Source organism: Eubalaena glacialis, chromosome 13, assembly GCF_028564815.1.
Source record: "Eubalaena glacialis isolate mEubGla1 chromosome 13, mEubGla1.1.hap2.+ XY, whole genome shotgun sequence".
Lineage (NCBI taxonomy): Eukaryota > Metazoa > Chordata > Mammalia > Artiodactyla > Balaenidae > Eubalaena > Eubalaena glacialis.
The window spans coordinates 65796440-65813968 of NC_083728.1; the positions used below are offsets into that span (position 1 = coordinate 65796440).

Consider the following 17529-nt stretch of genomic DNA (forward strand, 5'->3'; position numbering starts at 1 on the left):
CTTTTAAGAATGAAATAAAGAAAAGCAAATTCCAGGGCCACTCTCTCAGAAAATCCATGCTGGTTGTAGTAATTAGCTCTAGGCATACCTTTTTTTCCCCATTATTAAACAGCATGGTGTGGCAGAGAGAGCACTATATTAGCGCTGGCAAATTTGGATTCTAGACTCAACTGTGTCCTTAAATCTGTGAGTGACCTTAGGCATTCACTCAGCATCTCTAGGCTTCAGTTTCTTCATCTGAAAATGAGATTGTATTACTGCCGGGTCATTTCTAGCACTAACATCCTAAGAACCTATCTAAGAACCTATTTACTCAGTCACTAAAGCAATGCCACGTATCAACCTGATTAGGTTTTTCTGTAGAGTAACTAAAATTCCCCTCTTTTTCAAACAAACCTAAAAGATAGTCTTATTTATGATTTATATCCTATCTACTGCAAAAACAATGAGATATTTAATTTCAGATACCACAAAAAAGTACAAAGAAAACAGAAAAACACCCATGTGCAACCAAACTCTGCAAAGAAGATGGACACAGACTACTTAGCAGTACAGTAACCCACTGGAGTTCTACAGAACTAGTCAACCGGGAAATTTCCCCAGTGACATTCTAAGGTACACACTTTTTTCTTTAAATTGAGGTAGAGTTGATACACAATATTACATAAGTTTCAGGTGCACAACACAGTGATTCACAATTTTTCAAGGTTATACTCCATTTATAGTTGTTATAAAATACTGGCTATATTCCCTGTGCTGTACAATATATCCTTGTAGTTTATTTATTTTACACATAGTAGTTTGCTAAGGTATGCTTTTTTTGTTTCAAGTGAAGTGACATACAATTACTTTGTCAGAATGTGGTCTGGAATTTGGTGTGACCACTCTCAAGCTAGGCTAGTGAAAGATGCTCAAAAAATCCTTGCTAAGTGTTTCTCTCACCTAGGAAGTAGAGTATAATGGGCACTGGTTTCACTTGGAGTACTGTAACGACTAGGTTTCCTTAGAACAAAGTCATTTATGGAAAAAACCAACTACACATCTGTAGTCCAGCCACGCTTTGTTAAAATCTACTGAAAACAAGGACACAACTTTTAAGAAGCTTTGGTATGAATCAGCAACTGACAGCTAAAAAAGGAGTCTGAGGACCTCAGAACAATCAAGGACCTTCAACTAGTAGCCAAATTCTTGCTTCCCCAACATTTCTAAGAACTATGAATAGAATGATGAAATTCTAAATTAACATGCCCAATAGACAGCCAGAATCACAGTAACTCACTGCTGTTTGATATGAAATAAACAAGCCTCTACTTACAAGTAGTGTAAAGATGACTGAGGCTCTACTCTAGCAAATTTCTAACAAACTTAAAGTACAGAAACACAAGAAGGATGAATTTTATATGTTAATTATAGCTCAAAAAACCCACCTCCAATCTTATGGTATTCACAAAGAACACTTAGTAGAAAACAGATCTTTGGTTTTAAGATTTCACGACTGAATGTATATAAGGGTACCTGTGAACAATTCTTCTCAGCTTTGAAAGCCCTCTACACCCTGTACTTGGCCCTCTTACCAAGAAGTGTCTTCCATTAGAGTAAATTGGGTATCTGATCCCTTTTTAGACTCCTTGAGAACCAGTTCTCCATCTGGGTGGTACCACTTCAAGTGCCTAGCACAGCATCCTGCCTTCTGTAGGCAGGCAAATGTCTGTTCACTAATTGCTATACATATATCTGAGCAAAACCAGAGATTCACATCTCAAAAAATTTCATTCTAATACTGCTAACTCACCCCAAAAGTTTATCAAATCTCTTTTTCCTTCCTTTCTCTCCAATCAGAAAGACAACGCTATTTTAACACTTTAAGACATTTCCTCCCCAGCAAAAAAAAACAAGGCTAAAATCTGTTCTCTACAATATTTCCCTAACTCGCTGTGATTCGTTTTAATTGTTATCTTTTCATGCAGTACAATTCCAGAAAAGGTGAAAAATAAACAAAGGACACACAAACACACACACAAAAGCAAAAAGCACTGAATAAAACCTGCGCTAAAGAAGGTTTATTCACATGGGAATTCCCTGGCGGTCCAGTGGTTATGACTCTGCTCTTCCACTGCAGGGGGCACGGGTTCCATCCCTGGTCAGGAAACTAAGATCCCACATGCAGTGACATGGCCAAAAAAATAAATAAATAAAAAATAAACGTTTATTCCCAATCAAAATTTCTAACAGTTTAAACAGCTGCTCAACATGGCGTAGCACTAGCGGATGCCCTCACTTGTTCCCTATATCCTCACACCTGAGCCGTTCCAACATGTAAAATCATGAAACAAGAGCCAAAACCGAATGATCTCTAATAATCAGTAAGTCAAGGTAGGAAAAGAAATAATACTCCAGGAACAATACTTTCTCTGATCTCCTCAGCCCACTTATCCCATTCACTGTCCCATCTGAAAAATCCTTTCTATTAGAATTGTTATTGCAGGCATTTCAGTCACATAGGAAAAGAAAAACAAGTGTCAAGTGGAGAACCATATCTATCATCTATGTAAACTTAACTGTCAGTCAGCTGGTGTTCTTTAACATAAAGTGTAAGAGCCCTTCAGGACAAAACAACCATTACTTTGACTCTGGATCTTCTCTACTCTGGTGGCCCTGAGGAGGTCACCTTTGGGAAAATTCAGTGATTAACAAGCATCCACCAAGTGGGGACGGTAGCACAACTTTGTGAATATACTAAAAAACCACTGAACTTTTAAAAGGTGAATTTTATGGTATGTGCATCATAACAATCATTTAAAAAAAAAAAGGTCCCTCCTCCACAAGGCATTCAGCAAAAACCAAACACTACAAAACAGAACTTTTCTCTTTAAAATTCAATATAATTCGTTATATTTGGGAGATAAGCCCCCTCTAAGGGCTCACTGGGGACTGCTACTTTTATTCTATACCCATTTTACAACCGCAGAGTTTTGAGAGGCATTGAGGGTGGGATGACAGAAAGAACTCTACGAACTCTACACCATTACTTTAGAAGCTCTGGCAGTGTCTAAAAGTCCAGATTCTACGGCCTGAATGTTTCGCGTTCCTCCCAAAATTCGTATGTTGAAATCCGAATGCCCAAAGTGATGGTATTAGGTGGGACCTTTGGGAGGCCTTAGGTCATGAGGGCAGAGCCCTCATGAATGGGATTAGTGCCTTTCTAAAAGAGGCCCCAGAGAGCTCCTTTGCCTCTTCAGCCCTGTGAGGACACAGAAAGAAGTCAGTCTGCAGTCTGTTATCCAGAAGAGGAAAGAGGGCCCTCACCCATCCAGGCTGACACCCTGATCTCAGACTTCAGAACTGTGAGCAATAAATTTCTGTTGCTGACAAGCTACCAAGTCTACAGTATTTTGTTATAGCAGCCCAAACAGACCAAGACACCAAGTAACCCTGATTAACACTGCTGAACCTGTTTCTCATTTCACAATAAAAAAGACTGAGCAAGACTGAACTTGGTGCAAACTGGAACTGAAAATAAGTACATTCGATCACAGAAAATGTTTGTTCTAGCACACACAACCCTTGTCTACATTTTCATTCATTTCAGGGACTCTAAACAACCATCACTTAGCCATTTTACTTGCATCTGTAGAGAACTGCACTTAAGTGAATTATACTTAATTACACTTACATGAGTTTTACTTAATCATTTCTCTGGAAACCTATATTAAAAATTTTCAGAGAGATCCAAGGTCAACACTGAATCCCAAGTTCTGACTCGAGATAGCTGGATATAAGCATTAACCAGCAGCCTGCCAGTGAAAGTGAATGACTCTTTGTGCCAAAGCATCTTCCTCTACCTGCTGCTCAAAGCACCACTGAAATTATTTCAAAAAAAAGGAAAGAAAGAAGAAAAAAGAAAGGAAGAGAGAAAAAGAGAAAACTAGCCTTCTTTCCAGAGAATGACAGATATTCATCCTAGACACACACATTTTAAAAGTCGTTCATTCATTTTAGAAGTCATTCATTCTAGCGCTCTACCTCTAGACTCCTTCAAGAGCTCCCCCGGTATCTAGTTTAAAAACACACCCACCACCAATTTCAGCTATGGGTTAACAACAGAAGAAAACATGCTAGCCCTACAGTCCATTTCCTCAGTATAAAAAACCTGCAAACTTTATGGTTTCCCCTTTGTAAATTCCAACCTAAGTGCTATTTCCAATTTTTTCCCTGCTTCTTCCAAGCATAGTTCTCTGCTCTGATGCTGGTAAATTATGGACCTGAATGAGCTGGAACATGCAATCCAACGGTGCCACATTAACTCTGGACCTCAATTTAGAAAATCCATTCTTTTCCAAACAGACATCCTACAGAAGACGGGTTGTTGTTGCTGCTATTGTTGTTTTAACATTAACTGGCATTTTGCAGAAGCAGCTGATAGAGTCAGTAACACCAAGATAGGTTTCTGATTAAAAAAAGAAAAACTGACCACAATGTAGGTACCATAAGGTAGGGACAACCACTTTCCTATACATTCTTACATCTCCAATTTCCAGCAGTGTCACAGAGCAAAGGATTAAAACTGCAAATTGGCAAATACCAGGAAGAGAAAAGACAGTCCTTCTACATAAGAGGCAATGCCTACTCACTCAAGAATGACCACCATTCCAGACCACTGCTACTAAGGACGATGGTCCCTTGATGGTCTCAGAGTTAGGAGGGAGGGCCAAAAAATAAAATGGCTGGATAAAAGCAAACTTCATGATAAGGTTTGGGGAAACAGGCACTTTTAGGAGTTAGTAAGCGAACTAGTTTATGTGGCCCAAAGGACTTGGTCTAAGCAAAGCTAAGCTTCCTTATTCAAAGGGCAAACTTCAACGGCTTCACACAAGTAGAAGAAATACCAGTCAATAAAACAAGCAAATCCGAACTGTGTGCTCACAGACATACTTCCCAAAAACATTTCCCCAAACTCGCTTTTTGCCTCTAGAGAGAAAACTGTAGCCGAAGTCCCTGAAGAAACTAAACTCCTAGAGCACTTTTACAATGTCTACTTATCCAAGAAATGCTAGAATATAGAACTTTAAAGAGAAATCAAGTTCACTCATTTGACATTCCTACAAAATCAGTACCTGAACGCATGCCATCACTTAAGCAGCCCCTAAATACACAAAGAGTTTTGAAGACTGAACTTAACTTGAAACCACAGAAAGCCTGTCTACTCGCTATGGTCAAAACAGCACGTGACACCTGAGAAGTTATAACAAATGCTCAGGTGTCTGAACAGACTAATTCCTGACACAGTAGCACAGAGAGTGAGTTACACCAAGCAACCTAAATAAGGCAAACGATTTTAACGCAATAAAAATTCTAAACGTGTCACCAACTGAGGAGAAGAGTCCAAATCCCACTTTAAAAAAGGGCACACAAATCAGCGTAGTCTCCTACACACTTTAATGTTAAGTGAGGAACTCTAACTTTGGGACACTGTGAACTTCACAAGCTTACAAAATGCTAAAGGTGAAAAAGATCTATAGATTGCCAACAGTTTCTGCCCCATCGCAAGACTGCAATGCATCCTGGGATTCCTTCAGGACGGTTCGGTGCCGTAGATATGTTAAATGTAATTACAGTTTCAGTAATAGAAATTGCAGCGAGAGACGCTCTCTTGCCTAGGCCCAAGGTGAAGGGAAAACTCGACCAGTCGTCCTCCCCAACTCCTCATCTCTCTCAACGCCCATCCGGCCGACTCCTCCTGGCTCCATCTGTCCTCGCTTCTAGGCCTCGTGGCACTGACCCGCGGCCGTCCCCCTCTCCGTCCCATACGGTTCCCACTTCCAGCGGGGAACTGCGGCCCCGGGGGGGAGGGGCGGACACCAGGCCCCTCCGGTGTGCCCGGCACCCTGCTCCCGCCCCGCCCGGCCCTCCGCCGCGGTCAGCCCACGCAGTCCGCCTCCCCGGCCCGGGGCCGCCCCACCCAGGACAGCGGGCGCCGCTGTCAGCGCCCCACGTGCCGCCCGGCCCCACGGCCACGCGTCCCCGGCCCGGCGAGGCGCGCCCTCGACCCCATCCCGGGCCCCATCCCAGGTGAGCTCCGGCCCCCAGGCCGGCTGCTCACGCCCTCGCAGCCCGGCTACCTCCCGCGTCCCGGGGCTGCCCCGCGTCCCGGCCCTTTACCCGAAGGGCCTCCCGCGCCGCCGCCGGCTCCGTGGTTGTTGGCGGCGGCGCCAGCTGGGGATGCCGGCGACTGGGCCGGGCCCCGCAGGAAGGACGGCACGAACTCGGCGGCGTGGACGTTGGGCACGAAGGGCTTGGCGTTGACGTTGAGTTGCCGGCTGAAGGCCGCGCTGAGGTGCTCAAGCTGGGCCTCGGCCGCCGCCGCCAAGGGACCGCCGGCGCCGCCGCACGGGCCCGGCCCGGGGGCTTCCATGTCTGCCTGGTCCCAACAGTCCGGTGCTGAGTCGCTGCTGCTGCTGCTCCCGCCGCCGCCACCGCCGCCACCTCCGCCACCACTGCCAGGATCCATGATCGGGGGGGCCGTGTGTGTGGTAAAGAGAGGGCGGGAAATGGAGGCGGGGGCTATGGGCCGGGGAGGAGCAGGCCGCGCTGACCCAGGGAAGCGGCGAGGCAGAAAGCCCGGGGGCTAGCGGCACAGTCCCCGGCGTCGTCGCGGCAGCAGCTCCAGTCCCGACTCCGCACTCGCGACGACGACGGCGGCAGCGGCTCAACCCTCCTCGTGTATGCGAGCGGATCTCCTCCCACCCAGCCCCAACCACCTCCGACCGCCTCAGCGCCAACCCCACGCCCGGAGCAGATTGACCCCTCGCCGCTTCCCGTACCTTCGCCTCGGTAGTTCTCGGTCCCGGTCAACCCCGTTTCCGCCTATGAAGCGCGGCAGAAGGCGGAACTACGAGTTCCGGCAGCGCCCGCGCGACCCCGCTGCGGTTTTCCCGGGGGCCGACGGGAGTCGGAGTTCGGGGCCGGGAGCAACCGGAAGCGGCGCCGGCTCCCGGCATGCAGCGCGAGGAGGCGGAGGTCTCGTCGACGCTCGGCGGCCCCACCTGTCACCGGGTGGGGGCAGGGGTGGGAGCGAGCCCTGGTACGATTCGGCGCGGGGCGGCGGACCGTGAGTCTCTCAGCTCGCGGGAGTGGGCCGCTCCGTCCTGTTCTACACAGGACGCGGGAAAACGAACAGCAGTTCTAAGGTGGAGAAAAAAGCTTTCAACTCCTGAAAATTCCTTCTTTCTCTTTTCACCAGTCCTCTGCGTTCCCTGCCTTACAGTCTCCGTACAGTGTTCTCTTTCTTTCCACCTTCCTCCTCCCCGCCCCTAGCCAGAATTTGCCCTACATTTCAAAGGCGACGCAGGGCGTCCTTCATTTTCTGTATTCATTTGGTGGAAGAGACAATAAAACCGTGACCCATCGCCTCTAAAACTGCAAAGTGGCTCATAAAGCGCTCCGGCCCAGGTTCTACCCCGGCAGAGGGGATTATTAACTGGAAACTTACAATGACTCACTGTCTGTATGACTAGTCATTTAAAGCCTTCACTCAAACTTTTCCGTCCCTTCCTCCTCCCGGCCAAGGGCTTTGCAAACTAAACAGAAGATTGCCATATTCCATGATGTAGCCAGCTGGACCCAACTGACAGGGTTATTTTTGTGCGTCCAGCGTCGTCATACTCCTTCAGGTGAAGTGGTTTTCTTTTGAATGGTCGGATTTGCTCAGGTTTTCCCGAAATACTTGATTGACTGCATCTCACGCTGCCAGGTTGCGGTTCCGTAAACATGGGAAAAGAAAAAAAGCAAAAGATAAATACGTAGACCCAACTGCTCAAAGTAGGAAAGTACCTGTTAAGTTTTCTTTTAATTCACCCTTGTGGAGCCCAAGAGAGAGAAAAACATATTGTTGATATTTTTCTGCAAGAAGTCTAGACAGAGTGCAACTAACCTGTTAGCTAGAAATAACAGAGTACAGGGGGGGAACACAGAAAGAATGTTTCTTAACAACCTTATGTTAAGGTCCAAAATCTAGATCTAGATATTAATCTTAATTTTAAACATCTATTTTAAAGGTAAAAGAGGACTCAGCCTAATGAGACAAATCAAAAGCAAAGCTGTCAGTTACCTTTGAAAACCAGTCCTAAGTGGTTTGAAATTGTGTTTAATATTAAATTAGCAAATTTGATGGCTGCTTTGTTTCTTTAACACATAACACTTGGGAAATTGAGCCCTATAAATGTAAAGAAACCAATGACCTCAATTATCACAAGGCTGGCTTTAAGTTTCTCGACAGGTCTGTGGTTCATGCTCCCTGAAATCTTCTGGACATTGATATTTTTTTCCTCCCCACAACAGAGGATTTATTCCTCTGATTAATACAAAAATCTGCTTACAGCCTATTAATATAGTCCTCTGAAGACCCCACTGGATCTTTCTTATGTGACCTGCTTTAAAGTGGGTATTAAGTGATTGCCCTCAGGTTTACAGAGAATTTACCAATGACTGATATAAAAATCAGACCTTCTTTCATATATAGGAGACCTGCCTTGCTATTGACTCAGAGTCACAAGAAGAAGAAAACACAATGTGTCCGAAATAAAGTGCCTAAAGTGACTTCTGACTCAAGATTTGCTCTCCCCAACCTACTCCTAAGAAAGTGTCAACACAAGCAGCTGACTCAGATGGTGACCCACACTGTCCTTCTTCAACCCTTGTCATCAGATATCAGACTTCAAGAGGAATCACCCGGAGGGCACTGGGCGATCACTCTGATAGTTTAGTTCTTCACATCTAATTAAATTAGCAGCGTTTCTTTTGGTGCTTTTTGTAGGGACAAAGAAACTGCTAAGACTGCAGCTTAGAAAAGTTGATGTCATTAACTGTCCCTGAATAGGATAATTATTCAGGAAAGAATCCACTCTGTTTGTTTTCAAAAGCCTTGACCTGCCAGAGTAGAGACACTGTTCCAAGCAGGAAAGGGAGAAGCTCTTTTTTTTTTTTCCCACGTTTTTCTTTATTTTTTTAAAATTGAAGTATAGTTGATTTACAATGTCCTGTTAATTACTGTTGTGTTAAGACTGAGCAACTTGAGGTCAGAATCTTTATTCATCTTCTTTATATTTGTAATGCCCAGTATAATGCCTGGCATAAAAAAACATTCTTAATAAATGTTGAATGCAGGAATCAGTAGGGAGTCTGGCACGATACTGCCCTTTTACACTCATCTGGGGCTGTTGAGACACAAGATTGTCAACTTTAAGACAGAGTTTTCCAAGGACGTCCTGCTGTTCCCTGTGATACACACACAAGGTTAGCTTGACAACAGCTTAACTTTGCAAAGCTATGCTTGTTCAAGTCTGAGCCATTTCACCACAGATATTCCCATCTTCCAATGCAAATCCCCCTTGCTGGCGTTCCTAGTCTCAGTCTCTCTCTCTCTCTCTCTCTCTCATTCTCTGTGGTCTTCCAAGCCCCCGCTTAGTTATTCTGCCTTTAAATCAGGGTCACAGCATTTGCACCTTTAATCAAATACACAGTAGTTTGTTTTGTTTTTTTAACCTAAGAGTTTATCTTTTATGCTTCTGAACATGAGACTGATATGAAAAGTCAAAGCTGTCCTGGGCTTTTAGTGGGTGAAAATGTGTGCACACAAATGGACACTGATGTAGCAGTCCCACTCCTCAAGATGTTTTCTACAGAAATATGAACACAAGTGTGAATAGCTGTTCTTTCCAGCATTTTTTGCAGTAGCTCCAAACTGGAAACAACCTAAATGTCCATCAACAGGGAAATGGTTAAGTGATGGTGTATCAATATTATGGAATAACATGCAGCTGTTAAAAAGAGTGAGAGGCCAACATGGAAATACATGTATAATATATGGCAAAAGCCATATATTTTTTTCCTCTCCCTTGAATGCTCTTTCCCTAGATCTTCACCTCTCTAGCTTGTTGTCATTCAGCTCACATGTTTTGTCCTCAGCTCAGAGACCTCTCCTAGCCACCCTGGCCCTCCGCCAACCCACATCACTCTCTACCATCTTATCTACTTTTATTTTTTCATATTTTTTCACAATCTGAAATTCATATTCATTCCCATGCTTACTGCCCACCTCTTACTAGAAAATTAATTCCATCAGTCTGTCTTATTCACCATGGAGTTTCCCATCAGGTACAACATTGCCTGCCTGACATGGATAAAGTGCTCAGTAAACGTTCAGGAGAGAAGGAAACACATGTATCTCTCTGTATGTTATAAAGCTTTTTAAAACATGGACTGTTACCTATTAAGCAGTTAAGGGAAGGTGTATTTGTGGGGTGGGATTGAATGTGGAGAGGCGAGCAGCTGGGAGAAGAAAAAATTGTCAGTTTTTGCTTATACTCTTTTTTTTAAAATTAATTAATTAATTAATTAATTTATGGCTGTGTTGGGTCTTCGTTTCTGTGCGAGGGCTTTCTCTAGTTGCGGCAAGTGGGGGCCACTCTTCATCGCGGTGCGCGGGCCTCTCACCATCACGGCCTCTCTTGTTGTGGAGCACAGGCTCCAGACGCATAGGCTCAGTAGTTGTGGCTCACGGGCCTAGTCGCTCCGCGGCATGTGGGATCTTCCCAGACCAGGGCTCGAACCCGTGTCCCCTGCATTGGCAGGCAGATTCTCAACCACTGCGCCACCAGGGAAGCCCCTTTGCTTATACTTTTATGTTTGGACTTCCCTACAACAAGCAAATTGCTTTAAAAATGTTTTTATTGAGATGAAATTCAAATAACATAAAACTGACCATTTCAAAGTGAACAATCCAGTGATATTTAGTGCATTTACAGTGTTGTGCAACTACCACCTCTATATAGTTCCAAAACATTTTCATCATGGCATAAGGAAACCCGTAACTGTTATGGTAACGGTTCCCATTCCCACGGGAACATGTTCCCCATCTCCTCTCCCCAGTGCCCCTGAAAACCACCAATCTCCTTTCTGTCTCTAGGATTTACCTAATCTGGTCATTTCATGTAAGTGGAATCATACAATATATAACCTTTTGTATCTGGCTTCTTTCACTTAGCAAAATGTTTTCAAAATGTTGTAGTATGTATCGGTACTTCATTCCTTTTTATGGTGGAGAAATATTCCCTTGTATGGATGTACCACTGCTTGTTTATCCATTAATTCGTTGATGAGCAAATTGCTTTTATAACTTAAAGACATTAAAGGGAGTTCCCTGGTTGATGAGCAAATTGCTTTTATAACTTAAAGACATTAAAGGGAGTTCCCTGGTTGATGAGCAAATTGCTTTTATAACTTAAAGACATTAAAGGGAGTTCCCTGGTGGTCTAATGGTTAGGATTCCGCGCTTTCAGCTTTTACTGCTGTGGCCCGGGTTCAACCCTGGTTGGGGAATTGAGATCCTGCAGGCTGTGCAGTGCAACCAAACAGGTGAAGTCCCAGTAAGGTGTAGAATCTACTTAATTGTATTGTGGCAATGTCGATTTCCTTGTTTTGATAGTGTACTATAGTTATGTAAGATGTTACCATTGGGGAAAGCTGGGTAGTGGGGACATAGGACCTCTTGGGATATTTTTGCAAATTCTTATGAGCCTCTAATTACCTCAAAATAAAAAGTTAAAAGGTTAAAAACTCTCATACTAACAAAAAGCCACAAAAAAAACTAAAAAAAAAAAAAAAAAACTAAAAAAAAAAAAAAAGCCATGAACTCTTAGAGCCCACTTGTAATTATACAGACCTTAGCCTCAGTTCCCAAGTCTTTACCAAAAGAATGTTTTTTTTCTGCCTTTCTTAATTAAATTTGTTTGGACCAGGGGTAGCATTGGGGGAGGGGGATTTTTTTTCACCTTTGAGGGTTTTATAAATATAGAATATACAAAGAATCACAAACACTCACATAGCTACATACAATCCCAGGACTGTCAATTTTTTTTTAACTTTTTATTTTGTGTTGGAGTATAGTTGATTAACAATGTTCTGTTAGTTTCAGGTGTACAGCAGAGTGTTTCAGTTATACATATACGTGTATCTATTCTTTTTCAAATTCTTTTCCCATTTAGGTTGTTACATGATACTGAGCAGAGTTCCCGGTGCTAAAAGTAGGTCGATGTTAGTTATCCATTTTAAATATAGCAGCGTGTGCATGTCAGGATTGTCAATTTTTTTTTAATCCTTCTTCCTTCCTCCCTCCCTCCCTCCCTCCCTCCCTTCCTGCGTTGGGTCTTTGTTGCAGCACACGGGCTTTTCTCTAATTGCGGTGAGCAGGGGCTACTCTTCATTGCGGTGCGCGGGCTTCTCATTGCCGTGGCTTCTCTTGTTGTGGAGCACGGGCTCTAGGCGCGCGGGCTTCAGTAGTTGTGGCATGCAGATTCCAGTAGTTGTGGCTTGCGGGCTCTAGAGCGCAGGTTCAGTAGTTGTGGCACATGGGCTTTGTCGCTCCGCGGCATGTGGGATCTTCCCGGACCAGGGCTTGAACCCGTGTCCCCTGCATTGGCAGGCGGATTCTTAACCACTGCACCACCAGGGAAGTCCAGGATTGTCAATTTTTAACATTATCTTGATTCATGTTTTAAGATCAGAAATAGAACAATTCCAGTGCACAGGCCACCTCTTTACACCCAACCCTGTCCTATTCTACCCCCTCAAAAAAGGCAACCACTCTTATATACTTAATGTGATCCATTGAATCTATTTAAAGACGTATTTATATACATATAACATATAAATCAATGAAAGATACACTATGTTGTTTTAAGATTTACATATAGTATACAAAATCGCTTTCATTTCATGTGTTTATCTTTTAACTGCTATACAATAACTCCATCTATTTATACATCTTTTTTTTTTTTACCCATTTCCCTACTGATAGACTTTTAGGTTATTGCCAGTTTTTTGTTACACTGACAGTACTTGTACAAGTGTCAGGATCCTTGCAGAAGCAAGTTACAGAAATTTCAATTCAAACTAGATTTAACCATGGGAAATGTATTATCTTACATAACTATAAACCCTAAGATAGGACTGACTTCTTAGTCCATTTGTTTGGGAGCTTAATGACATCACCAATGACCTACATCTTTCCATCTGTCTGCTGCTCTGGGTGTTGGCTTCATCCTCAGGCTGGTCTCAAGATGGCTGCAGGACTCCAGATGAGAGTTCCAGATGCGGCGTCCAGAGAAGCAAGAGAGAGCATCTCATCCTGCAGCCCTCTTCTAGGAATGAGGAAACTTTTCCCAGAAGCCCTCTATGAGGTATCTCCTCCCATGTCATTGGCCAGAATTTGATCACCTTCCCATTCTTTTTTTTTTTTTAAATAAATTTATGTATTTATTTATTTTTGGCTCCATTGGGTCTTCGTTGCTGCACGTGGGCTTTCTCTAGTTGCGGCGAGCGGGGGCTACTCTTCGTTGCGGTGCGCAAGCTTCTCAATGTGGTGGCTTCTCTTGTTGCGGAGCATGGGCTCTAGGCGCACGGGCTCAGTAGTTGTGGCGTGCAGGCTCAGGAGTTGTGGCGCATGGGCTTAGTTGCTCCACGGCATGTGGGATCTTCCTGGACCAGGGCTCGAACCCGTGTCCCCTGCATTGGCAGGCAGATTCTTAACCACTGTGCCACCAGGGAAGTCCCCACCTTACCATTCTTGAAAAGAATATATATATATTCTTTTTCAGTTTCTTTTCCCTTATGGGTTATTACAAAATATTGAGTATAGTTCCCAGTGCTATACGGTAGGTCCTTATTGGTTATCTATTTTACATATAGTAGTGTGTATATGTTAACCCCAAACTCCTAATTTATCCCTCCCTGCCCCGCCAGAGATTTTGTTCTTGCTAAATATAGCCAACTCTGAATTATTCATAGAAATTTGGAACCAGAGGGACATGCCAGCCCAGATAGCAGTAATGAATAGAAAATACACTGCTTGCTGCTTGATTTCCTCACCCAGCAAACATTTTGTTGAAATTGGCAACAAATACTGTGGTAAATTGACTGGTTCTGCATTTTGGCTAGACTTTCTCGTTTTGTGTGGTTTGTTTGTTTTTAACAGCTTATTGAGATTTAATTTGCATGCCATACAATTTGCCTATTTAGAGGGTACAACTCAGGACTTCTCTGGTGGCGCAGTGATTAAGACTCCATGCTCCCAGTGCAGGGGGCCTGGGTTCGATGCCTGGTGAGGGAATGAGATCTCACATGCATGCTGCAACTAAGAGTTTGCATGCCACAACTAAGGAGCCAGCAAGCTGCAACTAAGGAGCCTGCGAGCCTCAACTAAGATCCAACGCAACCAAATAAATAAATAAAATAAATATTAATAAAATAACAATAAAGGGTACAACTCAGTGGTTTTTAGTATATTCACAGGTGTGACACCATCAGCAAATTTCGTGGTATTTGTTTGGTTTTTATTTATTTATTTTTAAATATTTATTTATTTATTTATTTATTTGGCTGTGTCGGGTCTTTGTTGTGGCGTGCAGGCTTCTCTCTAGTTGTGGCATGTGGGTTTTCTCTCTCTAGTTGTGGCGCGGGCTGCAGAGCACGTAGGGTCTGTAGTTTGCGGCACATGGGCTCTCTAGTTGAGGCACACGAGCTCAATAGTTGTGGCGCACAGGTTTAGTTGCCGCGCGGCATGTCGGATCCTAGTTCCCTGACCAGGGATCGAACCCACGTTGGCAGGCGGATTCTTTACCACTAGACCACCAGGGAAGTCCCTGTTTGTTTTTTAAGTCTAGATTAATGGAAATGCAGTTTGAAATGAAATGACCTAAGAGCTGACATCAAAAGGGGTCTCAATGAGTCACAAATACATAAACAATTCTTCACAAAGAAGATTGCATTGTAAAAGATTTAAAAGGTAAGGGAAAAGGGCTTTCCTGGTGGCTCAGTGGTTAAGAATCTGCCTGCCAACAGAGGGGACACGGGTTCGAGTCCTGGTCTGGGAAGATCCCACATGCTGCGGAGCAACTAAGCCTGTGCGCCACAACTACTGAGCCTGCACTCTAGAGCCGCAAGCCACAACTACTGAGCCCGCGTGCTGCAACTACTGAAACCCACGCGCCTAGAGCCGGTGCTCCGCAACAAGAGAAGCCACCACAATGAGAAGCCCACGCACCACAAGGAAGAGTAGCCCCTGCTCGCCGCAACTAGAGAAAAGCCCGCACGCAGCAACAAAGACCCAACGCAACCAAAAATAGAATAAATAAATTAAAAAAAAAAAAAGGTAAGGGAAGACTGAATTGATAGATGACGGTGATGATGATGACAGTGATATTGTTACCTGAAAAACTGAATTCACCTCTGGGTGGGTGTCCAGCCAAAAGACACAACCAAGCCAAAGAGCAGGGAAAGGAAGGATTTATCACCTGCAGCAAGTAAAGAAAACACCAGGGATCTTTCCCAAAGCAATGTCTCCCTGAACAGCAAAATTGGGGAAGTTTTAAGCTAAGGGTACATGCATATTCATGAATGAGCTTGAGCAGAGGAGAATTCAGCATAGAATTGGGGCCAAGGTCAACAGAGTCCAAGCTTCAGTTGATTGAAGTCACGAGGGTCAACATCATTCTGTCCTCCACCTGAGTTCCTGCAGAACTCAAAGACTGTATTAGATTGTGATGTGTATCCCTTGAGAAGGAACTAGGACTGTGTTTTATCGCTGAACTATTGTTTCTTGACTGCTTTTCCTTTGTTCCTGCATTCCCTCACTTCCCTTAAGATCACTAATTACTGAGACCTGTTCAAGGGTAAGCCTTGTGGCCAGGCTTAGATCACAAAATGGCTTAGGCCCAAAATGCCTTCTTTTATGTCAAGAAAGCCATGCCTGTTTCTGTTTCTCTGGGGACCCTACCCTATCTGCTTACAATATTGTTAAAACTTGGTGATGCCAACAAGATCACAATGACTTTGAGCCTGAGAACTCCGTCTTGGTTAATCAACTGGTTCTTGTCCTGAAATTGGCTTCCTCACCGGCTCCTGTGTGTTAACCACCTTCCCAATGAACTGCTAGGAAAACTCGTTGTTCTGGTTTCCCCAGGAATCAGAGATGCTTCTGTGAGTAAATCTTTTACGTCACTTTGCCCATTCATCTGAAGGAAATGCTTGTATTCAGAGATCTTAGCCAACGTATTCCCGGTGCCCTCCATGGCCAAAATCCAAGAAGTTTAATGATTGCTGACCCCCTGGGGTTCCCTGTAAATGGGTTTGTCCCCCTGAAGCAGAATGAAACTACCAGGACCACCCTAAGAGCTGCCTGTTTCCTCAGCCAGCATGGCCCAACTCTCTCCCTGGGTTAGCAGAGGTTGGCCATTACAAGGTGTCTAAATAGCAGCAGTCCCCAGGTTCCACTGGCTTATTGATTTACATTTGAAATAGCTGTCTGAGGGCTAATGATTATCTCATTACATCCCCTTTGTGAATGTAAAAGACCCATAACAGAGAGCACAGAGAAAGTCTGATAGTAATCAGCTGACTCAGATGAAAAGTTGATTCATTCTGCAGAAATCAGGGTTCATTATTCCTGAGGTATTACCATAGTGCTTGTGATGTTTTACATACATCTAAGAGCCTGCACCTTTCTTTCCAGGGTCCCCGCACATTTCTACAGACCCCTTGCTGAGAAAGGTCTGGTACAGGTAAGACGAGGAAAACTCCGACTAGGTTCAGTAGTTTTAAGTTGCACAGCTAGCCTACTAAATCATGTATATATTGTACAAATATGTAATGATACCAATTATAATTTATTAACAAAAATAACTATCTTTATTATCTTTAATTTTCTATTTTTAAAGAATTGGGGTAAAATATACCTAACAAAAATTTACCATTTTAATCACTTTTAGTTCAGTGGCATTAAGTACATCCACACTGTTCTGCAACCATCACCACCATCCATCTCCAGAACTTTTTCATCATCCCTAACAGAAACTTTGTAAGCCATAACTCCCTTCCCCCAGCCCCTGATAACCTCTATTTTATTTTCTGTCTCTATTAATTTGCCTATGCTAGGCACCTCGTATGTAGAATCATACAGTATTTGTCCCTTCGTGTCTGGCTAATTTTACTTAGCACGTTTTCAAGGTTCATCCATGTTGTATCAGAATCCGATTCCTTTGTGAGGCTGAATAATATTCCATTGTAGGTTTATACCACATTTTGTTTATCCGTTTGTTGCAGGAAGGGGGACCCCTTCCAGGGCCCCAGAGTGGGCTCTTGTCTAACACTCGGAAATGAATTGTCCGAGGAGACACACGTGCTGATAAAGCAAGAGACTTTATTGGGAAGGCGTGCCCGGGAGGAGAGCAGCAGGGTAAGGGAACCCAGGAAAACTGCTCTGCCATGTGACTTGCAGTCTCGGGTTTTATGGTGATGGGGTTAGTTTCCAGGTTGTCTCTGGCCAATCATTCTGACTCAGGGTCCTTCCTGGTGGCGCACACATCGCTCAGCCAAGACGGATTCCAGTGAGAAGGATTCTGGGAGGTTGGCAGGACATATGGACTAGAGTCTCTCCTTTTGACCTTTCCCAAATTCTTGGTGGTAGCTTGTTAGTTC

The 17529-nt window shown here is 43.9% G+C and overlaps 1 protein-coding gene across 2 annotated transcripts in view; it reads right to left on the reverse strand.

The window, feature by feature from the left end:
• Window positions 1–6772, reverse strand: part of GSPT1 (G1 to S phase transition 1) — a 29517-nt gene extending 22745 nt beyond the window's left edge. For both annotated transcript variants that reach the window (XM_061208096.1, XM_061208095.1), the window contains exon 1: window positions 6160–6772. In XM_061208096.1, the coding sequence (XP_061064079.1) occupies window positions 6160–6508 (349 nt within the window). In that variant the 5' untranslated portion in view covers window positions 6509–6772. The remainder of the gene's footprint in view (window positions 1–6159) is intronic.
• Between the last annotated feature and the right edge of the window lie 10757 nt (window positions 6773–17529).